Genomic DNA, 19,055 nt, shown 5'->3' with positions numbered 1-19,055 from the left:
CCTAATTAAACTTAAAAGCTTTTGCACAATGAAGGAAACTGCAAGCAAGGTGAAAAGACAGCCTTCAGAATGGGAGAAATAATAGCAAATGAAGCAACTGACAAAGAATCTCAAAAATATACAAGCAACTCCTGCAGCTCAATTCCAGAAAAATAAGCGACCCAATCAAAAAATGGGCCAAAGAACTAAACAGACATTTCTGCAAAGAAGACATACAGATAGCTAACAAACAAACACATGAAAAGATGCTCAACAACACTCATTATCAGAGAAATGCAAATCAGAACCACAATGAGGTACCATCTCACGCTGGTCAGAATGGCTGCTATCAAAAAGTCTACAAACAACAAATGCTAGAGAGGGTGTGGGGAAAAAAAGAACACTCTAACACTGTTGATGGGAATGCAAAACTAGTATAGCCACTATGGAGAACAGAGTGGAGATTCCTTAAAAAACTGGAAATAGAACTGCCTTATGACCCAGCAATCCCACTGCTGGGCATACACACCAAGGAAACCAGAATTGAAAGAGACATGTGTACCCCAATGTTTATCGCAGCACTGTTTACAATAGCCAGGACATGGAAGCAACCTAGATGTCCATCGGCAGATGAATGGATAAGAAAGCTGTGGTACATATACACAATGGAATATTACTCAGCTATTAAAATGAATTCATTTGAATCAGTTCTAATGAGGTGGATGAAACTGGAGCCTATTATACAGAGTGAAGTAAGTCAGAAAGAAAAACACCAATACAGTATATTAATGCATATATATGGAATTTAGAAAGATGGTAATGGTGACCTTATATGCGAGACAGCAAAAGAGATACAGAGATAAAGAACAGACTTTTGGACTCTGTGGGAGAAGGTGAGGGTGGGATGATTTGAGAGAATAGCATTGAAACATGTATATTATCATATGTGAAGTAGATTGTCAGGAACTCCTTCTGAACAGAGATTGAGACCAATACAAACACCAACCAAGAGACAAATTGTCACATATCAGTTCTTCAGATAGTCCCGCAAGCAGGGATAATCACTATGTATATGGAGTACCATTTCTAAAATTGAAGAAGACTGTAAGTTGGCCAGCAGACCAATGTGGAGTAAGGTAATCTGGGATAGGGAAGCTCAGTTTGACCTAAAGCAAAATATCTGTAGCCTAGAGGGAGGCCAGTGTATAGCTAATTGGCCATAATACTTGGGTAGTTCTAGTTTTCTTATTTTTTGAGGAACCTCCATGCAGTTCCACAGTGGCTGAACCAATTTGCATTCCCACTAATAGTGCACAAGGGTTCCCTTTCTTCCACTTTGTCACCAAAACTTGTATCTTTTGTCTTTTTGTGGTGGAGTGTCACTTCTATACTTCATATATCTAAAAATGTTTAAATCATCTATGATTTTGTTTGTGTCTGCTTTGGGAGAGTTTCAGGCCTTTTCATTGGGGGAATACTAGAAAATTCTTCCCTTTTCCTTGGTCCTCTATTAAATTTTAGATCACTTTAGGTGAATTTGTTGGAGCTATATTTGTGGTGTGTGGAGAGAAAGATAGAAATACCCATACACAAACAGATTTATTTAAGATAGAGTTTGTTTGCCCTACTTTCCTCCTTAACTATGCTGTCAACAGAAATAATCAACAGTCTAATAATAGGAATAAACAAGAGTTTTATCAGAGCCAAACAGAACTGTAACCTGGGAGACACAGATTCAAGAAGCACTTGTCAGAGGTGTGTTCTGCCATACTGCAAAATGCATGCGACTAATAAAGGCAAACACCAGAAAATTACTGAAGTTGTTTGTCAAGAATTATGATTGGAACTGGCCAGAAGTAGGTGTGCTTGTTAAGTAAGGATTGATTGGAATCTGAAATAGTTGCATAGTTACTAGAGGAGGTCTTGAGACTATAAGGTTATAGCCGGAAGCTGCTAGCAGATCTTGTTTTGAGGGTGGCTGGTGGTGTCCTTGAGTCTGGTAGAGTTCAGAAAATTCAGGTTCTCAGTAATGCAGGATCGTGTCTCCAGCCACATTCACAGTGGCCACTGAGCATTTTGGATGCTTGAATGATTGTTACTCTATTTAAAATTTTTAAATGTATTATTTTCTTTAGTGGTTAAAGCAGATGTGCAATGAGTGTTTGGTGGGTCACCAAACAAGCTGTTCTGGTTAGCGTAAAATTTCAGTTAAATAATGTGTGACCTGAGAATGACTTCCCCAGATCTCAATATCTGAAATTTTCTTCCATCAGTACCTACATGTTGACCATGTTATTGTGTATTCATGTCTGATTCAAATGTTAGGTAATGGATTGAAAATAAAATACGCACATTCAGTAACTATAGCAGTTCTGTTCAAATTATTGAACAGCTCCTATGAGTCAGGCACAGTGCTTAGTTCTATATACAGAAAGGAACAAAATAGGTTTGACCAGTTCCCTAATGGAGCTCCAAAGTCTGGGGAGGAAACAGGCATTGAACAAGCAAAACCGACACATACAGATGTCCATATATTTGGTTTTGCATATATTTAATTTCTTCATACCAATAGTGGACTATTATCAGCCATAAATGTCCAAAGATGTGGACTATTATCAGCCATAAATGTCCAAAGATATATTAACTATTCTTTTCAGTTTACAGATTTTCTGTGGTATAGAAAACAAGATTACATAATATTTTGAGCATAGGTGGAATTAATTTTTCTAATATTTCTCAAAATTGAACAATGTAGAGTTGCCTTTAGTGTTGATTTAAATTATTTTTATTATAAGGTCACCTAAATATTTATAAATATCAAACCAAGTTTAAGTTCCATTTACTTATGTGACCATAAAGCTGAAAGAGCTTTAGAAGTTAAAATCAAAGAAAATTTCAACACCAATACAATGTAGGTTTTAATGTATTAATATTTAGTAATATTGTTTTTCTAAGACCGAATTACCAGTGTTGGGTTTAAATATGTTTGCATAATTTGTTTACTTTTTAGGATGGTGGTTCCTCATATGGGTTGATTATTTTAATCACTGTGGCTATGTTTCCTTTTAGCAAAGAGCTCATTCAAAACCACTAATTCATTATTTTTATAGATTAATGAATTTAAGAGTACAAATAACTTATTGTACTTTTAAAATGAAACTTAATGAGAATAATCTCTTACAAATTGGTACAGATGAAAGTGGGATCTGTGCAATAAATGGGCTTCCCAAGTGGCATTAGTTGTAAAGAATCTGCCCGCCAATGCAAAAGACGTAAGAGACACAGGTTTGATCCCTGGACCAGAAAGATCCCTGGTATTTTTGCCTGGAGAATCCCCATGGACAGAGGAGCCTGGCGGATTATAGTCTGTAGGGTCACAAAGAGTTGGACATGACTGAAGCTATAAGGACATCTCTTTGGAAAGTGAATGTGATTCTTATTACTATGGCTCACATTTTATAGATTTGATATATATATCAATATATGCTATATATGTAATGATATAATGTTATATAATATATGTGATATTATTAACATATCAACTACTGTCACTACATGATTTCAGTTGTTTCAAAACTTTCACTATGCAAAAAACTTCTTTCAGTATCATGTTGTGATATATTTTGCCTTCTTTGGGGGAAGACAAATCATTTGTATATTAAATTCTCTTCTGTTTTTTTCTCACCTCAAAACTATTACACCATATCATTATCATAAAAGTATCTTTAATGTTTGATTTATCGCTACAAAGAAATTTAACATATACGAACAAGGGTATATGGGACAGTTGTTTTAATTTTAGTCTTCGAATGTGCCCTCTAAATAGAAAAAAGGATCCTCACTACCCAGTGAAAATTAGACTCTATAATTCGAGGTAACCCTAGCACAGGCATGGTTTTCAACAGAATTACAAGGGAACTTAAGTATCATGGCTGGGCTCAGTTGTAAGCAAGTCACCCAGAGATAATCCTAAATATTTAAGTAACACTGATTAGTATATTATTAATATGTCTCTTTCTGTTAGATGGGGATTAAGGCCTTGGGGAGACAAGTGTTCAGGCTATGTAAAAGGCAAATAAATGTTTGAGAGTTTTGTATATGCTGTGTGTGTATGTGAGAGAGACAAAGCAAGCATTTGTCAAAGCAAGAGCCATTTATTCTTACATTATTTTCCTCTTAAGCATTGATAATTATATAACACACAGTATCTGAAATTACCATGAATTTTTCATACATCCATATGCCTCTCTAAAATTACAATGTGCAATTTCTTTCTGAAGTTATATAGACGAGTTCCCTGTTGGTCCAGTGGTTAGGACTCCACGCTTCCACTGGCAGGGGCTTAGGTTCAATCTCTGGCCAGGGAACTAATATTCTTCAAGCCACATGGTGTGGCCACACTAAAAACGAAAACAAACCAACAAAATAATAACCCTTTTCTTTCTTAAAAGATATAGCAATGCCTACGGGGGAATTATAGTGACTTGGGAATCTGAGAAGTAGGACTTACAATCAGCAAGAGATGCTGAAAAGAAAGAGAAGAGGTACTCTCAGTAGGATTTTCAAAAACAGGGACCAGCAGAAAATGAGGAAGATGAAAACCACAGTCAGTTAGAAAAGGCTCATGAATCCTGAGACAAGAAACTGTTGCAGATTCCAATGTTTATCTTTGTTCCATAGGCAGCTGTTTCTGATCAGGAAAGGAAGAAAATGAAGCGCAAAGGGGACCGATATTCCATGCAGACATCTCTTATTGTGGCTGCTCTGAAGCGGTTACTGCCCATTGGGTTGAACATCTGTGCCCCTGGGGACCAGGAGCTCATTGCTCTGGCCAAAAATCGCTTTAGTCTGGTAAGGCTCCTGTTCCTCCCATTGGGAAAGATCATTTGACCTCCAGCTCCTCAGGTGTTTGGAAGCCTTTGTCTCACTGTTCTGTGTCAGTGTTTCTTTTCATTGAAGGCTTTATGAACCAGTTTTGCTATACAGGCCCTAGGACTCAGACACAGAGATGGCCTAATATTTTTTTTTTGGAGGCTGTTTTTATTTCTAAATTATGTTAATCACCTCAAGGGTATATTCACACACCAAATGGAAAGATGGCAACGAGTCACTAGTAGTGGGGGAAAAATGGATTTCATATGAACCCCTATATCAAATTTGTGATGAGAGGTATCTGCAGATTTATGATGGGTATTTTTTCATAAATGCATAATGTGTTAGGTTAGATGCATAATGTGTTCTGCTGATCGTGGGTGGATAAGATGTTGACTTTTAAATCAGTTTTTCTCCTTTGTGAGCATCAAGATTGAAGTTCTCAAGATTTCTTGATGGCCTTCAACTTTCCTCTATGGCTATACAGAGAGAATGCAGTTTTTTGAAAATAGGCATGCTATGTTATATACATGCAAAATAAAAGGTATATTCTCCCTCCCACACTGAGGAACCTCTCTATATATCCACAGTTTGAGGCCCTACTGTGAGCAAGTTGAGGGGAGGTTGGGGCCAAGAGGGCTACAGGGATGCAGGCCCATTGGCTGTTGTTTAATATTTGCTTCTCAGGGTATGCTCTTCATGATTACTGGATATTTGTAGATGTTACTGGCTAAAATGACTTTATGGAGATTGTAGAGAATACTGGAGACCTCCTTATGTTTGAACCTAAAGGAATATACCTCTGTTCTACTTCTTGTGACCTGGAAATTCAGTTGCATTAAATCTAGTGAACTTTCAGTGAAGTTCAGTTAGGCGATTGTCTTGTTTCAAGTCCCAGCAATATCAAAGAATTACCTGAGCGATAATCCCCCAGATTTATGGCATGTATTAAATCCTATAAAGATGTTTGTTCAGACAGACTATTTCAAAAGAAGTTGGAATTATTTCTATTCACTTGTGACCGTGGATGCACTATAAGACTTCTTTTAGGTAACATTTATTTCTTGACAGAAAGACACTGAGGATGAAGTTCGAGATATAATCCGCAATAATATTCACTTACAAGGCAAGGTAAGCCCAATATTATTCAAAAGGATACTTAGCACCTATAAACTATATAGTTAATCTCTCTTTAGAAGAAATATTACAAATAATGTTACTTTAACAAGTAAGGTAGTGAAAATATATCATTTTAATAATTCATTATTCTGCTTGCAAATCCTTATGAATTAATGACTCTCAAGATAACAAATGACGTATTTCTAAAGTAGATCACCAAAGACTGTCAAACTTTGTTAAAAAAAAAAAAAGAATGGCACCAGTTGAAATAAAGGTTGGTAATTTCCTTCATACAGATGAATTTGAGGATTTTTGTGACATGGAGACAGTTGTCTATGAAAATTGGATATTTTACACCTCGTTCTCAGAAATGAAATAAGTTTAAGGATCATTAGCACATAGGAGATAGTAAGAATTATGGTAATAGGAAAGCCAGTGTACATTTAGAAGAGAAACATGAATGAAAACCATTATAACATCTATTTTTAACTGTGGGTCAAATGTTTGCTGTAAGTAGTTTTTGTAGTCAAAGTATTTACCATTATTTGGAAATGCTGTCATAGTAGTGGATAAACTATTCATTTGTTTACTGGACCAGTTATTTAATATGAAAAGTCTTGCAGTTAATTATTTTGACTCAACTATTTGCTTCTATTCAGATGTCCCTCCTGAGGATTTTTTAAATTATGAAAATGTCCAGATGTCAAAAAGGATTGATTATAGTATAATGTATCCCTTTCTGGGTATTAAAATGTTTATTTCCAAAGATCCAAACCATATTCATTTTTTTTAACACTTCAGAATATAATGTGATAAAGGTGTGATATGCTTTTGCAATATTTGCAATGCACATAAATTATTTAGGACAGATTTCATGTGCATTTGTTTATAAAGTCCATCATTCATTTAATTTTAACTTTAACAGAGTAAGAGGTTAATTCCCATACGAGCATGATGTCTTTGCAGATAAAATCAAAAGGATTTTGAACATTATTCAAAATATTCATAAAGCCTCCAGCTTAACCTCAAGTTTATACATGGGTGTTTGAGGAGCTCATGTGTCCCTGCAAGGATCTCAAGATTTCTAGGAAGTTTGGGCCCATGCTTTGACACCATGGTCCCAAATAGAGACAGGAAATATTCAGTACCTCTTATATAGGTGTTTATACCACTCTCAGGAAACAGCAAATAAAAAATTATGTCTTGAATAAGCAGGAGGAAATCCTTCCATTGTATTCTAGCAGTTACTTATAGGAATACTTTGGACAATGTATGCTGTATATTGTGATATCAGGAAGAAAGAGAAGAGCTGAGAAGGATGAACATGTATAATCAGCATTTCATCTTGCAATGAATGAAGCCTGAAAGTAAAGACATAATGAATACTTATTCTTTGTGACATTTCATTATATACTTTTTATACTAAGGGTTGGGCCCCCATATATATGGACTTACAAAGAATGAGTTCTTTTGTTCTCAGCTCCTTCTTGAACACATTGTCCTAAAATTGTAGGACTGGTAATCCTGGGATAAAAGGGGGTAATTTTATATTAAAAGAATAAAATCTGTAAGTCCAATAGTTGACAAATGAAAAGAGTATATGAAGAAAAAGCATTTTGTTTTATCCAAGGACAAATAAGTGTTGACAAGTCATTCATTGTATGAAATTCTGTCTCCAATTTATTTTTTTGAAACATTCAGGCTCTGCTTTCTCTGGCTAGGAGTTGTAAAGCTTTGGATGTTGTTGATCTAATTCTGCTTCATTATTCTCCATCTCCCATGTTGAAAGGAAATATTTAATGGGAGGAGAAACATAAAAGTATTGCTTTGCCTGTTTTTAATGACATAGTTATTCTAAATTATTTCTTTGAAGTGATCTATCCCTGGAAAGATGCTTGTATTTGTCCATTTCTATGGTTTAAAATAATCTTTCTTAAAAACCTTCAGAAATTGGTTATATCTTTAACTCAAGAAATTGGACAGTATTAAAAAGTAGAGTCCATAGATTACTTTATCAGAATATGATTCGATATGCCTTCATTGATTTATATTCATTGGTATCTTAATTTCAGTGAGTCTAGGCTCTGTTGTTGAGTCCTTTTATTTATAGGACTCATATTTATAGGATCACATTTAATGTGATCCTATATCATTGCCTCTAAAGTAGATCTTTCACTGATTTGAGTGAAAGGAAAAGAAAAAAATAGCTTTTGCCTGTTATCTTTCCCTGATGATCTTCAGTTCATCCTTAAATCCTAGTTGAAACTTCACTTGTTTAGAGAAATCTTCCCAACCACAACAGATTATGTTAAGTCCCCAAGGTACCTTATATTTCTTCCTAGCAGCCCTGTACCATTGCAAACATTTATTTGATGTCTGTCTGTCTCACCAGATGACAAGTTTCATGAGTACCAGGTACTTCTGTCTTGATCTCTGCATCATGTTTTCACCCTGTGCCTGTGCTTTATACGAAGCTATAGATTGACTCTTCAGAAGTGGGTGTTCCTCTCTTTCCTCTGTATTTTTTGAACGGTTTTCTTTTTTCTGCAGTTGGAGGATCCTGCTATTAGATGGCAAATGGCTCTTTACAAAGACTTACCCAATAGGACAGAGGACACTTCAGATCCTGAGAAGACAGTGGAAAGGGTCTTGGATATAGCAAATGTACTTTTTCATCTTGAACAGGTTAGCTTTTGTGTTGATTCAGTCACAGTTGCATTAACCTTGTAAGAATGTTTTTTTAAAGGACGTGTGTAAACTTGTGAGCCAAAAGGCATACGTGTTCAGCATGTTCGTTAAAAATAATCTGTGACTTGGGAGTGCTTAGTATCTAATCAATATTATTTCCAAGCTTATAATTTTTGTAACCATTGATAGATAATGTTACCAAAATATTTCTAAAATTAAACAGATAATTAGGATTATATACGTAATTTTAAACCATTCTAACAAAAATTTCAGGAGTTACTCCTGACTTCAAATGTTTTTTACCTGTATTTTTCATTACTGCTCAAAGCAACATATTTGAGATGCTGTCTTTCCCTGGTCTCATATTTGAATTCAAGGTCACTTGTTTAACCCTTCATTTTAATATTTTTGAGCTGATTTTTCTCAGAATCAGCAATACATTACATTTAGAGAAGAGCAAAAAGGAAAATCCCATGGACGGAGGAGCCTGGTAGGCTGTAGACCATGGGGTTGCTAAGAGTCAGACACGACTAAGCGACTTCACTTTCACTTTTCACTTTCATGCACTGGAGAAGGAAATGGCAACCTACTCCAGTGTTCTTGCCTGGAGAATCCCACGGACGGCGGAGCCTGGTAAGCTGCTGTCTCTGGGGTCGCAGAGTCGGATGTGACTGAAGCGACGCAGCAGCAGCAACAGCAATGCATTGATATTAAAACCATGTGAGAATAACGTTTTATATCATTTTTCAGTTGTTTTCTATTTTAAATTACAAAGCTTACTGTGTGTCTTATTTTCTTATTACCTTCGCTCAAGAATTCCCAAACCAATAATATCTGAAATGTTATCAGTTGGTGGATTGTGTTTTTGTATAAGGAATCTTCTAGCTTATGTAAATATATTGGCAACACAGAGACTTTCTCTGTTTCTCATGAGTCCCATTCAACCAACTAACACCAACTGAAGGTGCTTAGTGCAAACTCAAAAGGGTTCTGTCATTGGGTCTCCATGACAGTACCTGCCTGACATGGAGGGGCAGTTATTTTACATTAAACATAAAATAATAAAATGTCCTGTATCATCTCAGGATATTGCTATCTGAATGTTTTGTAGAACACACTAGAATAGCAATAATAAATATATTTCTTTGATTCCTATTTTATCTCATGATCTCCTATCTCTGCCCTAGCCAGTTAAATAACTAAGGATATCATCTAATGCAGGATCTGTTAATTTCCGTCTTGTTTACTGAAATGCAAATAACTTCTCAAAAGCCATGCAGTTTATCACTATACCTGATGAAATTAAGCTAGGATACTCTTAGGCCATATGACTATCAATATGTATTCACACTGTGTAACACTGTAATATTAATAATATGATAATAGAATATTATTTTGGCAACTTTATTATTTAGTTATTAATATTGAATATTATTTAATATTATTTAGACAATGTTTCCCTAAATATTGTCATGAAATATTAAATAAATATAAATAATCATATATCAGCAGATGATAAGATTTGAAGTAATGAAATGTTAAGCTAGGATACTCATGCCATATGACTATCAATATATATTCACATTGTGTAACACTGTAATATTAATAATATAGTATGATAATAGAATATTACTTAGGCAACTTTATTAGTTAGTTATAAATATTGAATATTATTTAATGTTATTTAGACAATGTTTCCTTAAATATTGTCATGAAATATTAAATAAATATAAATAATCATATATCAGCAGATGACAAGATTTGAGGTAATGAAATGTTAAGTGATATATAAGGTCATAGAGGATTCCCTGGTGGTCCAGTGGTTGAGACACTGTACTTCCATTTGAAGGGGCACAGGTTCTGTTCCTGGTTGGGGAACCAGGATCCCACATGCCATGCAGTTTGACCAAAAATTTTTAAAAATAGAAAAGCTAAAAGAAAGTCATAGAATTGTATATCTGAAATGATGCACATATTAAAGAAGGTTGTGCTACTGAGCATGCCAAGTTGCTCAGTCATGTCTGGCTCTTTGTGACCCTGTGGACTGTAGCCTGCCAGGCTTCTCTGTCCTTGGGATTCTCCAGGCAAGAATACTGGAGTGGGTAGCCATTCCCTTCTCCAAGGGATCTTCCTGACCTAGGGATCGAACCTCATCTCTTATCTCTCCTGCATTGGCAGGCGGGTTCTTTACCACTAGCATCACCAATTAAATGGCATTACTCTCTCATGAGTTTTTAATTCTTCCTGGTTTTCTTGCACATATCTAAGTTTGCTTGAATGACTTTTAGGTACCTTAAATGAAATTTATTGAACTCTAACTATGTTTTATTATAGTCATATGTTATATATTCATAAAAACATGTGAAATAATGAATGCTATCATTTGCACAGTAATGAGATTCACTTTACTGAGCAACTACCTACCCCATGAATATTGTGTGCACTACACTGTGACAGCGTTGTACTCTGCAGGTCCTGGGGGCTGACTTCTGTCACTCAACTCAAGTGGCTGGTGCTCTAGGAGCGGATACAGACACATAGATAACTAAGTAATGATTTAGATGTGCTAGGATACAGTCTCTGAAGAGAGACTAAAAGGAACCCTGACTTTCTCTAGCTGTGATGAGGGTGATCCCTGTGTAAATCTTTAAGATGTGTGAATATCTAGGAAAAGGTAAGCAGGTCAGATTTTAATGGCCCAAGTATTCTTCAAAATGTTAAGAATATGAATAAAAGAACTCATGAATTATCAAAAAACAGAAGAGTGGGAAATATCTGTGTGCAGAATTCATTGCTTTCATCTCTCTATTCTTATGTTAATTTGTGAGTCATAGAATAGTTTGCTAAGAATATTTTCTCTTGCTAAACAATATTTTCACTTGCAAAAGCAGTGGATGCACAGGAAAGACTTAATTTATCTCAAATGCCAGTGACCTGTGCAAGTGACTTTTTGTGCTGTACGTCTGGTCATCTTTCTCAGAAGAGTCAGCTGTCTCCTTGGGATTTTCTAATACTCAAACACCAGACAAGCTAACGCATCAGCACAGCCAGACATTCAAACAGTTGCAAGACACAACTTGATGTTCACTTTTGGATCACAGATCTTACCAACATCTATTTACTTCATTTATAGGAAAATTCACTATTTAAGGTCTTTCCTTTGGGTATTAAAATGTTCTGCCAAATGGCAGCCTTCATGACAGCGGAGACCTTTTCTAACACATTCATCAGTGCTTAGGTACTTAATTGTGTTTGTTGAGTGTTTCCCATGTTGATCGCAATGCCTTATTCTCGGTGAATAGCATTATCCTTGATTCGGTTTTCACCTACACTGTCTTAACAATGTTTTGTTTTGCTTAACATAACCGAGAAGAAAACTGAACTAACTGGATAGTTGTCAGAAAGTGTTTCTTGATCTTATAGAGGAAAGAGGATCACAGAAATAAGTGCTTTAAAATTACACAAATTGCTTTGTTAAAATTTCCAAACCACTGTTATCCAAACATTCTAAATGTTTTCTTCAGGCATTAGTATTACATTCATATTTTGACTCTTTACTGCAAAGGATAATACCTTTAGTTTTACTTTTTTTTTAGCTAACATAACATTTTTATTTCTTCCAGAAATCTACATGTATGCGCCGGAGATATTACAATCTGGGAAGTACAGTGTTCAATTGCCTAGAAATTACTAATGAATGTAGAATTCCATGTTGGGATTTTTTTCTCTCTAATACTTATGATTAATCTCTTCCTTGAAATTCCAAATGCCATTAGCTAAACACATAGCTTGCTTGCATCATTTACTGTAACTTATAAATTCTCATTTGTCCCTATCTAACAAAATAATTATATAGTTTAACATTTTTGTAAAATTAAATTCTTTTACTCACTTCTACTAATGTGTTCACGAAGACTTGTCATCTTCTCTCCATCTTATTAAATATATTAAGAAACAGTAGACTTTGTTAGAATTTTCTTTAACTGCCTCTATTTATATTTACTGTTGTAGCTCTTAGGATAAAATTAGTGAAAATGCATATGCCAGGATAGGTTCATTTTTCTTTACTTATGTTTTGGCACCAAAACTGAATTTCAAAAAGGATGCAAAATTATTTCATATAGGATCGCTTCATATTTCTTTGGTTTTTAAAAATGATATAGCTTCTAAAGTACACATTGTTGGGAAAATATGATGTTTTTTCTAAGGAAAATACATAACATCTGAAACTATTTCAAATGTAGCATTGGATAACTTGAAGATATTTTCATAATAATTGTAAGATATTTTTGGAAAATTGAAAATCTAAAAGTTTTTAGCTAAAAGGTACAGCTGTTTAGTACTGTGTTCCTGAAGATGTTTGGGGGGTTAAATACGTGTGTCTCTGCCTTTCTACCTCAGGTTGAGCATCCTCAGAGATCGAAAAAGGCCGTGTGGCACAAACTGCTCTCTAAGCAGAGGAAACGTGCCGTGGTTGCTTGCTTCCGGATGGCTCCTTTATATAATCTGCCGAGGTCAGAATTTCTTTAATGTTGGTAATAGATTAAAATTACTCTTCCTCTAAGAAGTGTTAGGAGGCTAGCATATACCTTGACATGGATATAGTAGACCAAGGAAGGATGAAGGAGATTCATTGCCTCTTCTGTGTAATGCTTAACTTCGTTTTTCCTTGTTGATTATTCTCATTGGCCTGTAGTGTCATTATTGAATAGAGTTTACTTTTTTATTGTAGTATAGTTGTGCTTTAGATGTACAGAAAAATTACTTATACTTTTATCTTTTCTTTTTCAGATTTTTTTCCTGTATAGGTTATGAGAATATTGAGTAGATAGATGCTGTGCTATACAGTAGGTCCTTGGTGGTTATCTGTTTTCTATATAATAGCATATATATGTTGATTTCAGACTCCTAACTTATCCCTCCCCACCCTTTCCCCTTTGGTAACTATAAGTTTGTTATCTGTTACTTTTACATAATTAGGAGGATCTGCTCACATATTTGAGGCAGGATAGAGAAATCAGCTTCCCTAATAGCTCAGTTGGTAAAGAAGCTGCTTGCAATGCAGGAGACCCTGGTTCAATTCCTGGGTTGGGAAGTTCCTCTGGAGAAGGGATAGGCTATCCGCTCCAGTATTCTGGCCTGGAGAATTCCAGGGACTGTCTAGTCCATGGGGTTGCAAAGAACTGGACACGACTAAGTGACTTTCACTTTCAGAGTAATCAGGAACCAGTCTTTGGGGTCAGACTGCCTTGATTTGAATCCTGACTTCACAGCTTATGGTTGCATGATTTTGGTCAAGGTTCTTTCCTGACTTTGTTGTAGTTTTCTCGGTTGTACCATAAGGTTTGCCTCATAGAGTTGTTTAGGTTATTTAATGGGTCGAGGTAGAATGCTTAGAACTGAACATAACACAATGTTAATCGTTGTTTGTTACCTGTGTGATTATTTCCTCTTTGGGGAAAAGAATTGATAGGGAACTAACTTATGGGAATAATGCAAAGGCATTACCCTTCATGGTACCTCTTCAACTCACTTTATTGACTCAACATCCAGTTCCATCAACTAGCAGATTACAAGTTAGTTTCTACAATGCAAGAGTCCGCTATTCCACTCTCTCTGATATAACCCTATTCAAAATTGTATTCCTTATTCCAGTGGTTCTCAGACCTGGTGCTTTAAGGAAATACACTCAGATTCACTTGAGGAGTATCCAAGCCTCAACCTGTTGAATCAGAATATCTGAGGGCTTAGCATGTGTACTGTGTAAAAGCTCCCCAGGGGATTCTGATGCACCAGTAGAGTTGAGCTTCTCTCTTGTACAAGAATTGATGGTGAGTTCTGGCCATTCCAGGTGCCTGGTCAGTTCTTCTCCCTGGATTTCAAGGCCCTTCATAAACAGAAGTTTATGTCTCATGATTCCTTAGTCTACCTTTGATGCTGTTAACGTTGTAGCATTCCACTCTACAATGGCACCACCTCATTTTAACACGTCTGGTGTGCTCTTATGTTCCCTTATTGATGTGACTTTCTTAGAGTGGAACCTTAGCCATATATCGCATCAATTTCAAGATGAGTTTACTTATTCTTTTAGTCTTTACTGGTCTTCTTTATTTCATGGACAACTATTTTCATCAGTATTCTAGGATTTAATCTTTGGATATATAGTCCCATAAAGTTCCCTTAATACATTTAGTTTTGTAATCCTCAGAGGCTGTATCTGATGTTAACAGGAAAACTGAATAATTCCTCTCTCTTGATGCTCACAACTGTTTATCCAGAGCCACTTTATGTCATAAGAGCTACCATGTAATGAGCATCTGTCCAACATGTTTTATGTTTTTTATCTCAGTTTGAGTCTCACAAAACTGACGCCTAGATGGGGTAATCCTAGTTGTATAAATGAGAGAAGTTGACAAAGTTGGATAACTTGACCAATGTTACAAAACTTAGGAATAACTGAATCCAGGTCAATGTGTGATCTGAGAAAGCTTTCTCTATTTACTGCAATGTCTTGCCTCTCCAGTCGAGATTGGAAAGTTTATTTTTATTTATTCTTTTAGTGCACAGATAATCCAGTGATTAAGTGCTACTGAGTGCCTTTTCAATTTATTTTTTAAAAAGCTCTTGAAATTGTGCTTACCTTTTAGGCATCGAGCTGTCAATCTCTTTCTTCAGGGATATGAAAAGTCTTGGATTGAGACAGAAGAACATTACTTTGAAGATAAATTGATAGAAGACTTAGCGGTATGTTTTTACTGGGTTAGAAGATGAAAGAAGGTCTGGGAGTGGTGGAATAACATTGGTGTGAGCCATTTATCTTATAACATTGAAGAGGAAACATTATTACAGCCTATGGGGCTTATGAAACTTTATTCTGGATTGTTACTGCATGCAATGTTTAGGGAAAATTCGCTCTTCTTATTTCAAAGATCTCATCAACAGCTACTAATTCAGAATTTAGGTAAATTTTGACTCTATTGTTCTTTTAAATTATTCCTCAAAGGAGACTCAAACACCTCAGAACCAGGATAGAACTATAAAAGCTGAACCGTAAAGAATGATTCACCAAAAATAAGTTCAAGCTTAACAAAAGCCAAAGAAAAGTGGCTGGTTGTTAAACATATGCAGGGCAGAGAGTGATAGACTGGATGCAGGAAGAGCTGAAAGTCACAGTAGATATAGAATAAATGGAGAAGTAGAATTTTTCATCCAACCATGCTGATAAGGAGGCTTGTGTTACTGAGAATGCTTTACTCAAGGGAGCCATTGTCTCAATTTTTAAAAATTTGATCAAGAACCACCTTCTCAGGAAAATTAACAAGCATGTAGTTTCGCTGCGTTTTGTAGATTGAGAGGCTCCATAATTCCAAAGTTAAAACTTTGGTCTAAAGTTTTTTTTGAAAAAACAGAAATAATCAGAGAATGTGATGGACAAACTAATCTAATTCATAAACCTTAACCCTGATTATTCCCATATATTTTATTTAGTTGTTATTTTTATTGGGGTATAGTTGATTTACACTGTTGTGTTAGTTTTTGCTGTACAATGATCCTATATATTTTAAGTGAGTTTCACTTTTCTTTAGAATCAAACCGTTAGAATATTAGAATATTTTAACCTTGTAGATTTACCATACTAGCTGCAACATTAAGCCTTAAATCCAAGAAAAAACATCACTTACATAGAAAGAATATCAGTTTGAATGCGTAAGTCTAATAGAGATACAAAATTCATCAGTCATTCAACAAACAGGATTATTTCATTCTCAAGTCAATAAAAAATGCTTAATAATTTTCTTTATGGTAAATGTTCAATAAATGAAATTATGTTTTTTAAGTTTTAAAAGTGAAAATGAGAATAACATGTAAGTGGTTCAAATGTTAACTCATTCAGCATTCTTTACCTCTCTCTCTCTACGTAGGCAACACAAATGTTTCATTTGATAAAACAGTTTGCCTTGCTAGGTGCACTAAATTCTTATACATGGAGTGACAGCATTTTATTACAATTTTTTTTGTATTTGAGATCTCCCTAGAGCTGCTGAAATCCATGTAGCAGTTCACTTTTCAGTTCGTTATGATGCCGCTTATGAGAATAGTATTCAAAATTTTTAAATGGTGTAAATCATCCTTGCCCACAGTGTTTTTTTGTCTCATTATTCAACAACTTTTTAAATTAAAATTTTATTTTATTTTTTTGTTTTATTTGGCTGTGTGGCGTGTGAGATCTTAGTTCCCTAACCGGGGATCAAACTCATGTCCCCTGTATTGGGAGTGCAGAGCCTTAACCACTGGACTACCATAAAAGTCCCAACTTTCTTCTTTAAAACTGTATAGTTTTGCACTGATAATATAATACACACGTCCAGGTCCAATGCATATAACATAGACACAGACATGCACCACAATAGGAAGAAAAAGGCTTTCTTTTTATTTGCTATTCCAAGTCTTCATAGTGCTCCTGGGTTTGAGTGAACATTTCACCTTAATATGAAATTTTATGAATTTGACTTTTTTATAGAAACCTGGAGCAGAACCTCCAGAAGAAGATGAAGGAACTAAGAGGGTTGATCCTCTTCATCAGCTGATCCTCCTGTTTAGTCGAACAGCTTTAACGGAGAAATGGTATGGTTGGGGAGTTCACAGGAGACATAGGAGGAAGAAACAGAAACCCATGTCTGAGTGTTCTGTTCGTCACATGTTCATGTTTCAATTTCATCTTCTTCTTGAGAGGAGAGAAAATTGTTCAAAGTTGGTTGGGAAGATCCCCTGGAGAAGGAAATGGCTACCTACTCCATATTCTGGCCTGCAGAATTCCATGGACTACAGTCCATGGGGTTGCAAAGAGTTGGACATGACTGAACGAGTTTCATTTCACTTCACTTCATAGGACCAGTCTGGTATACATGTATGAACCAACACTTGTTCAACTTCAGACTTTAATATTTACCTATCAAATATTAATATTTACCTAGCTCCAATTCTTTTAACAATATTGTAATTAGCTGGTTGAGTTGATTCTGAATATTCTTATAATCTTCTCTTTATCACAAATGTCCTTTAGAAATTAAAACAAAAGAGCCCAAAGTAAATTTCAATACCAAAAGTGTTGGAGACCACCGGTAACCCCAAATTTCCTGGATAGATTATCTCCATTGTACAGTGAGTGTTAGGAAACTTGAGGAGATGGCTAAGCCATCCCCTCGTTGCAGAGTTTCTTTGAGATCTGTTTTAAAGGCCTTCTCTATTTTTCTTGGTTCTTGTTCTTTTGAATTCATTGAAACCACAGAGGGTAAAACCTCTATGGAATTAAATAAGAAATGCATTCATAGGCTTGATAATTAAAGTGTGCCAGCACCTGCCCGTTATAGGGGCACGGCGTAGATTCATTCCGTAGATGAGACCTTGAAGAGGTTTCAAAACCTTCATCAGCTTCCCTGTCTTGGGAAAGAAAGCCAGCTTTGCCCTAGGCAAAGCAGGAAAAGAATTTAGTTAAAAATCCCTGTTCACATGAGTCTTGATGAGTTCATCTGACCTCTGTGCATATCGTAATAATGTACATTTCTCCCTGTTAGCTAATGCGATCCGTCTTTCTCTCACTATTTCTCTCTCTCTCTCTTATTATTTCCTAACTAACAAAATCATCTCATCCCTAAGCATAGAGCAGCTCCCTGTCTGGCATTGTCAGGTAATGAGGTATTTCTCATAAATGGACTTTTCTGATGGCTGTAAGTTTAAAACTGCTAAGATAATTTTGCAAACATCAGGAAGTTTTTGATGGAAGTCTTTCTTCAGTGAATTAGTGATTTTCATGCTTTTTCAAAAGAATATAATAAATAGATTTTAACCTGTCTTAATTTTTAAGAATCTTTATGACCATAATATTTTTTCACTATGTAGTCATTTGGGGAGTCTTTCCAACAAATGTCAGATATCACTTCTGCTGTCAAGATACCTGACATCACGTAAATTTTCTTGTTTCAATGTTTGTATTTTTAAGAAAATATTAATGTTACTACATTTGTGTGTAAATCAGTAAATTGTTTATTTACACACAAACATATTTATTATATTAGACTGTAAGGTAAGATGGGGCCAACTCTTGAGGAAGTCTAATATCTTTGCTTTCTGATTCTACAATATTTTTGAATGATTGCTCTAAGTTTTGTGCTTGTTTCATTTAAGAAAAGACACACTTGATGAAAGAAAGTTATTTTATATAGTGATGGTAATTTTTTGTGTAACTAACCTACTTAAAAGCTGTTGTTTTTTTCTTATTTTTCATAGCAAACTGGAGGAAGATTTTTTATATATGGCTTATGCAGATATTATGGCAAAGGTAAATAAATGTCTTGATTTTAATGGTAAAATATAAAAAAATCTACATATTTCTCAAT

The 19,055-nt window shown here is 35.2% G+C and overlaps 1 protein-coding gene across 1 annotated transcript in view; it reads left to right on the top strand.

Annotated features, from left to right (window-relative positions):
* The window catches only part of LOC120865404 (ryanodine receptor 2-like), an 803,227-nt gene that overhangs the window by 665,614 nt on the left and 118,558 nt on the right, over positions 1-19,055 (top strand). The window contains exons 72-79 of the mRNA XM_040242681.1: positions 4,660-4,830; positions 5,923-5,982; positions 8,521-8,655; positions 12,282-12,317; positions 13,060-13,172; positions 15,306-15,402; positions 17,180-17,283; positions 18,946-18,997. Coding sequence (XP_040098615.1) covers positions 4,660-4,830; positions 5,923-5,982; positions 8,521-8,655; positions 12,282-12,317; positions 13,060-13,172; positions 15,306-15,402; positions 17,180-17,283; positions 18,946-18,997 — 768 coding nt within the window. The remainder of the gene's footprint in view (positions 1-4,659; positions 4,831-5,922; positions 5,983-8,520; positions 8,656-12,281; positions 12,318-13,059; positions 13,173-15,305; positions 15,403-17,179; positions 17,284-18,945; positions 18,998-19,055) is intronic.

Source organism: Oryx dammah, unplaced genomic scaffold (assembly GCF_014754425.2).
Source record: "Oryx dammah isolate SB20612 unplaced genomic scaffold, SCBI_Odam_1.1 HiC_scaffold_6, whole genome shotgun sequence".
Classification (NCBI taxonomy): Eukaryota; Metazoa; Chordata; class Mammalia; order Artiodactyla; family Bovidae; genus Oryx; species Oryx dammah.
Note: the sequence above shows the minus strand (reverse complement) of the source record. Positions and strands in the feature narration are given on the sequence as shown.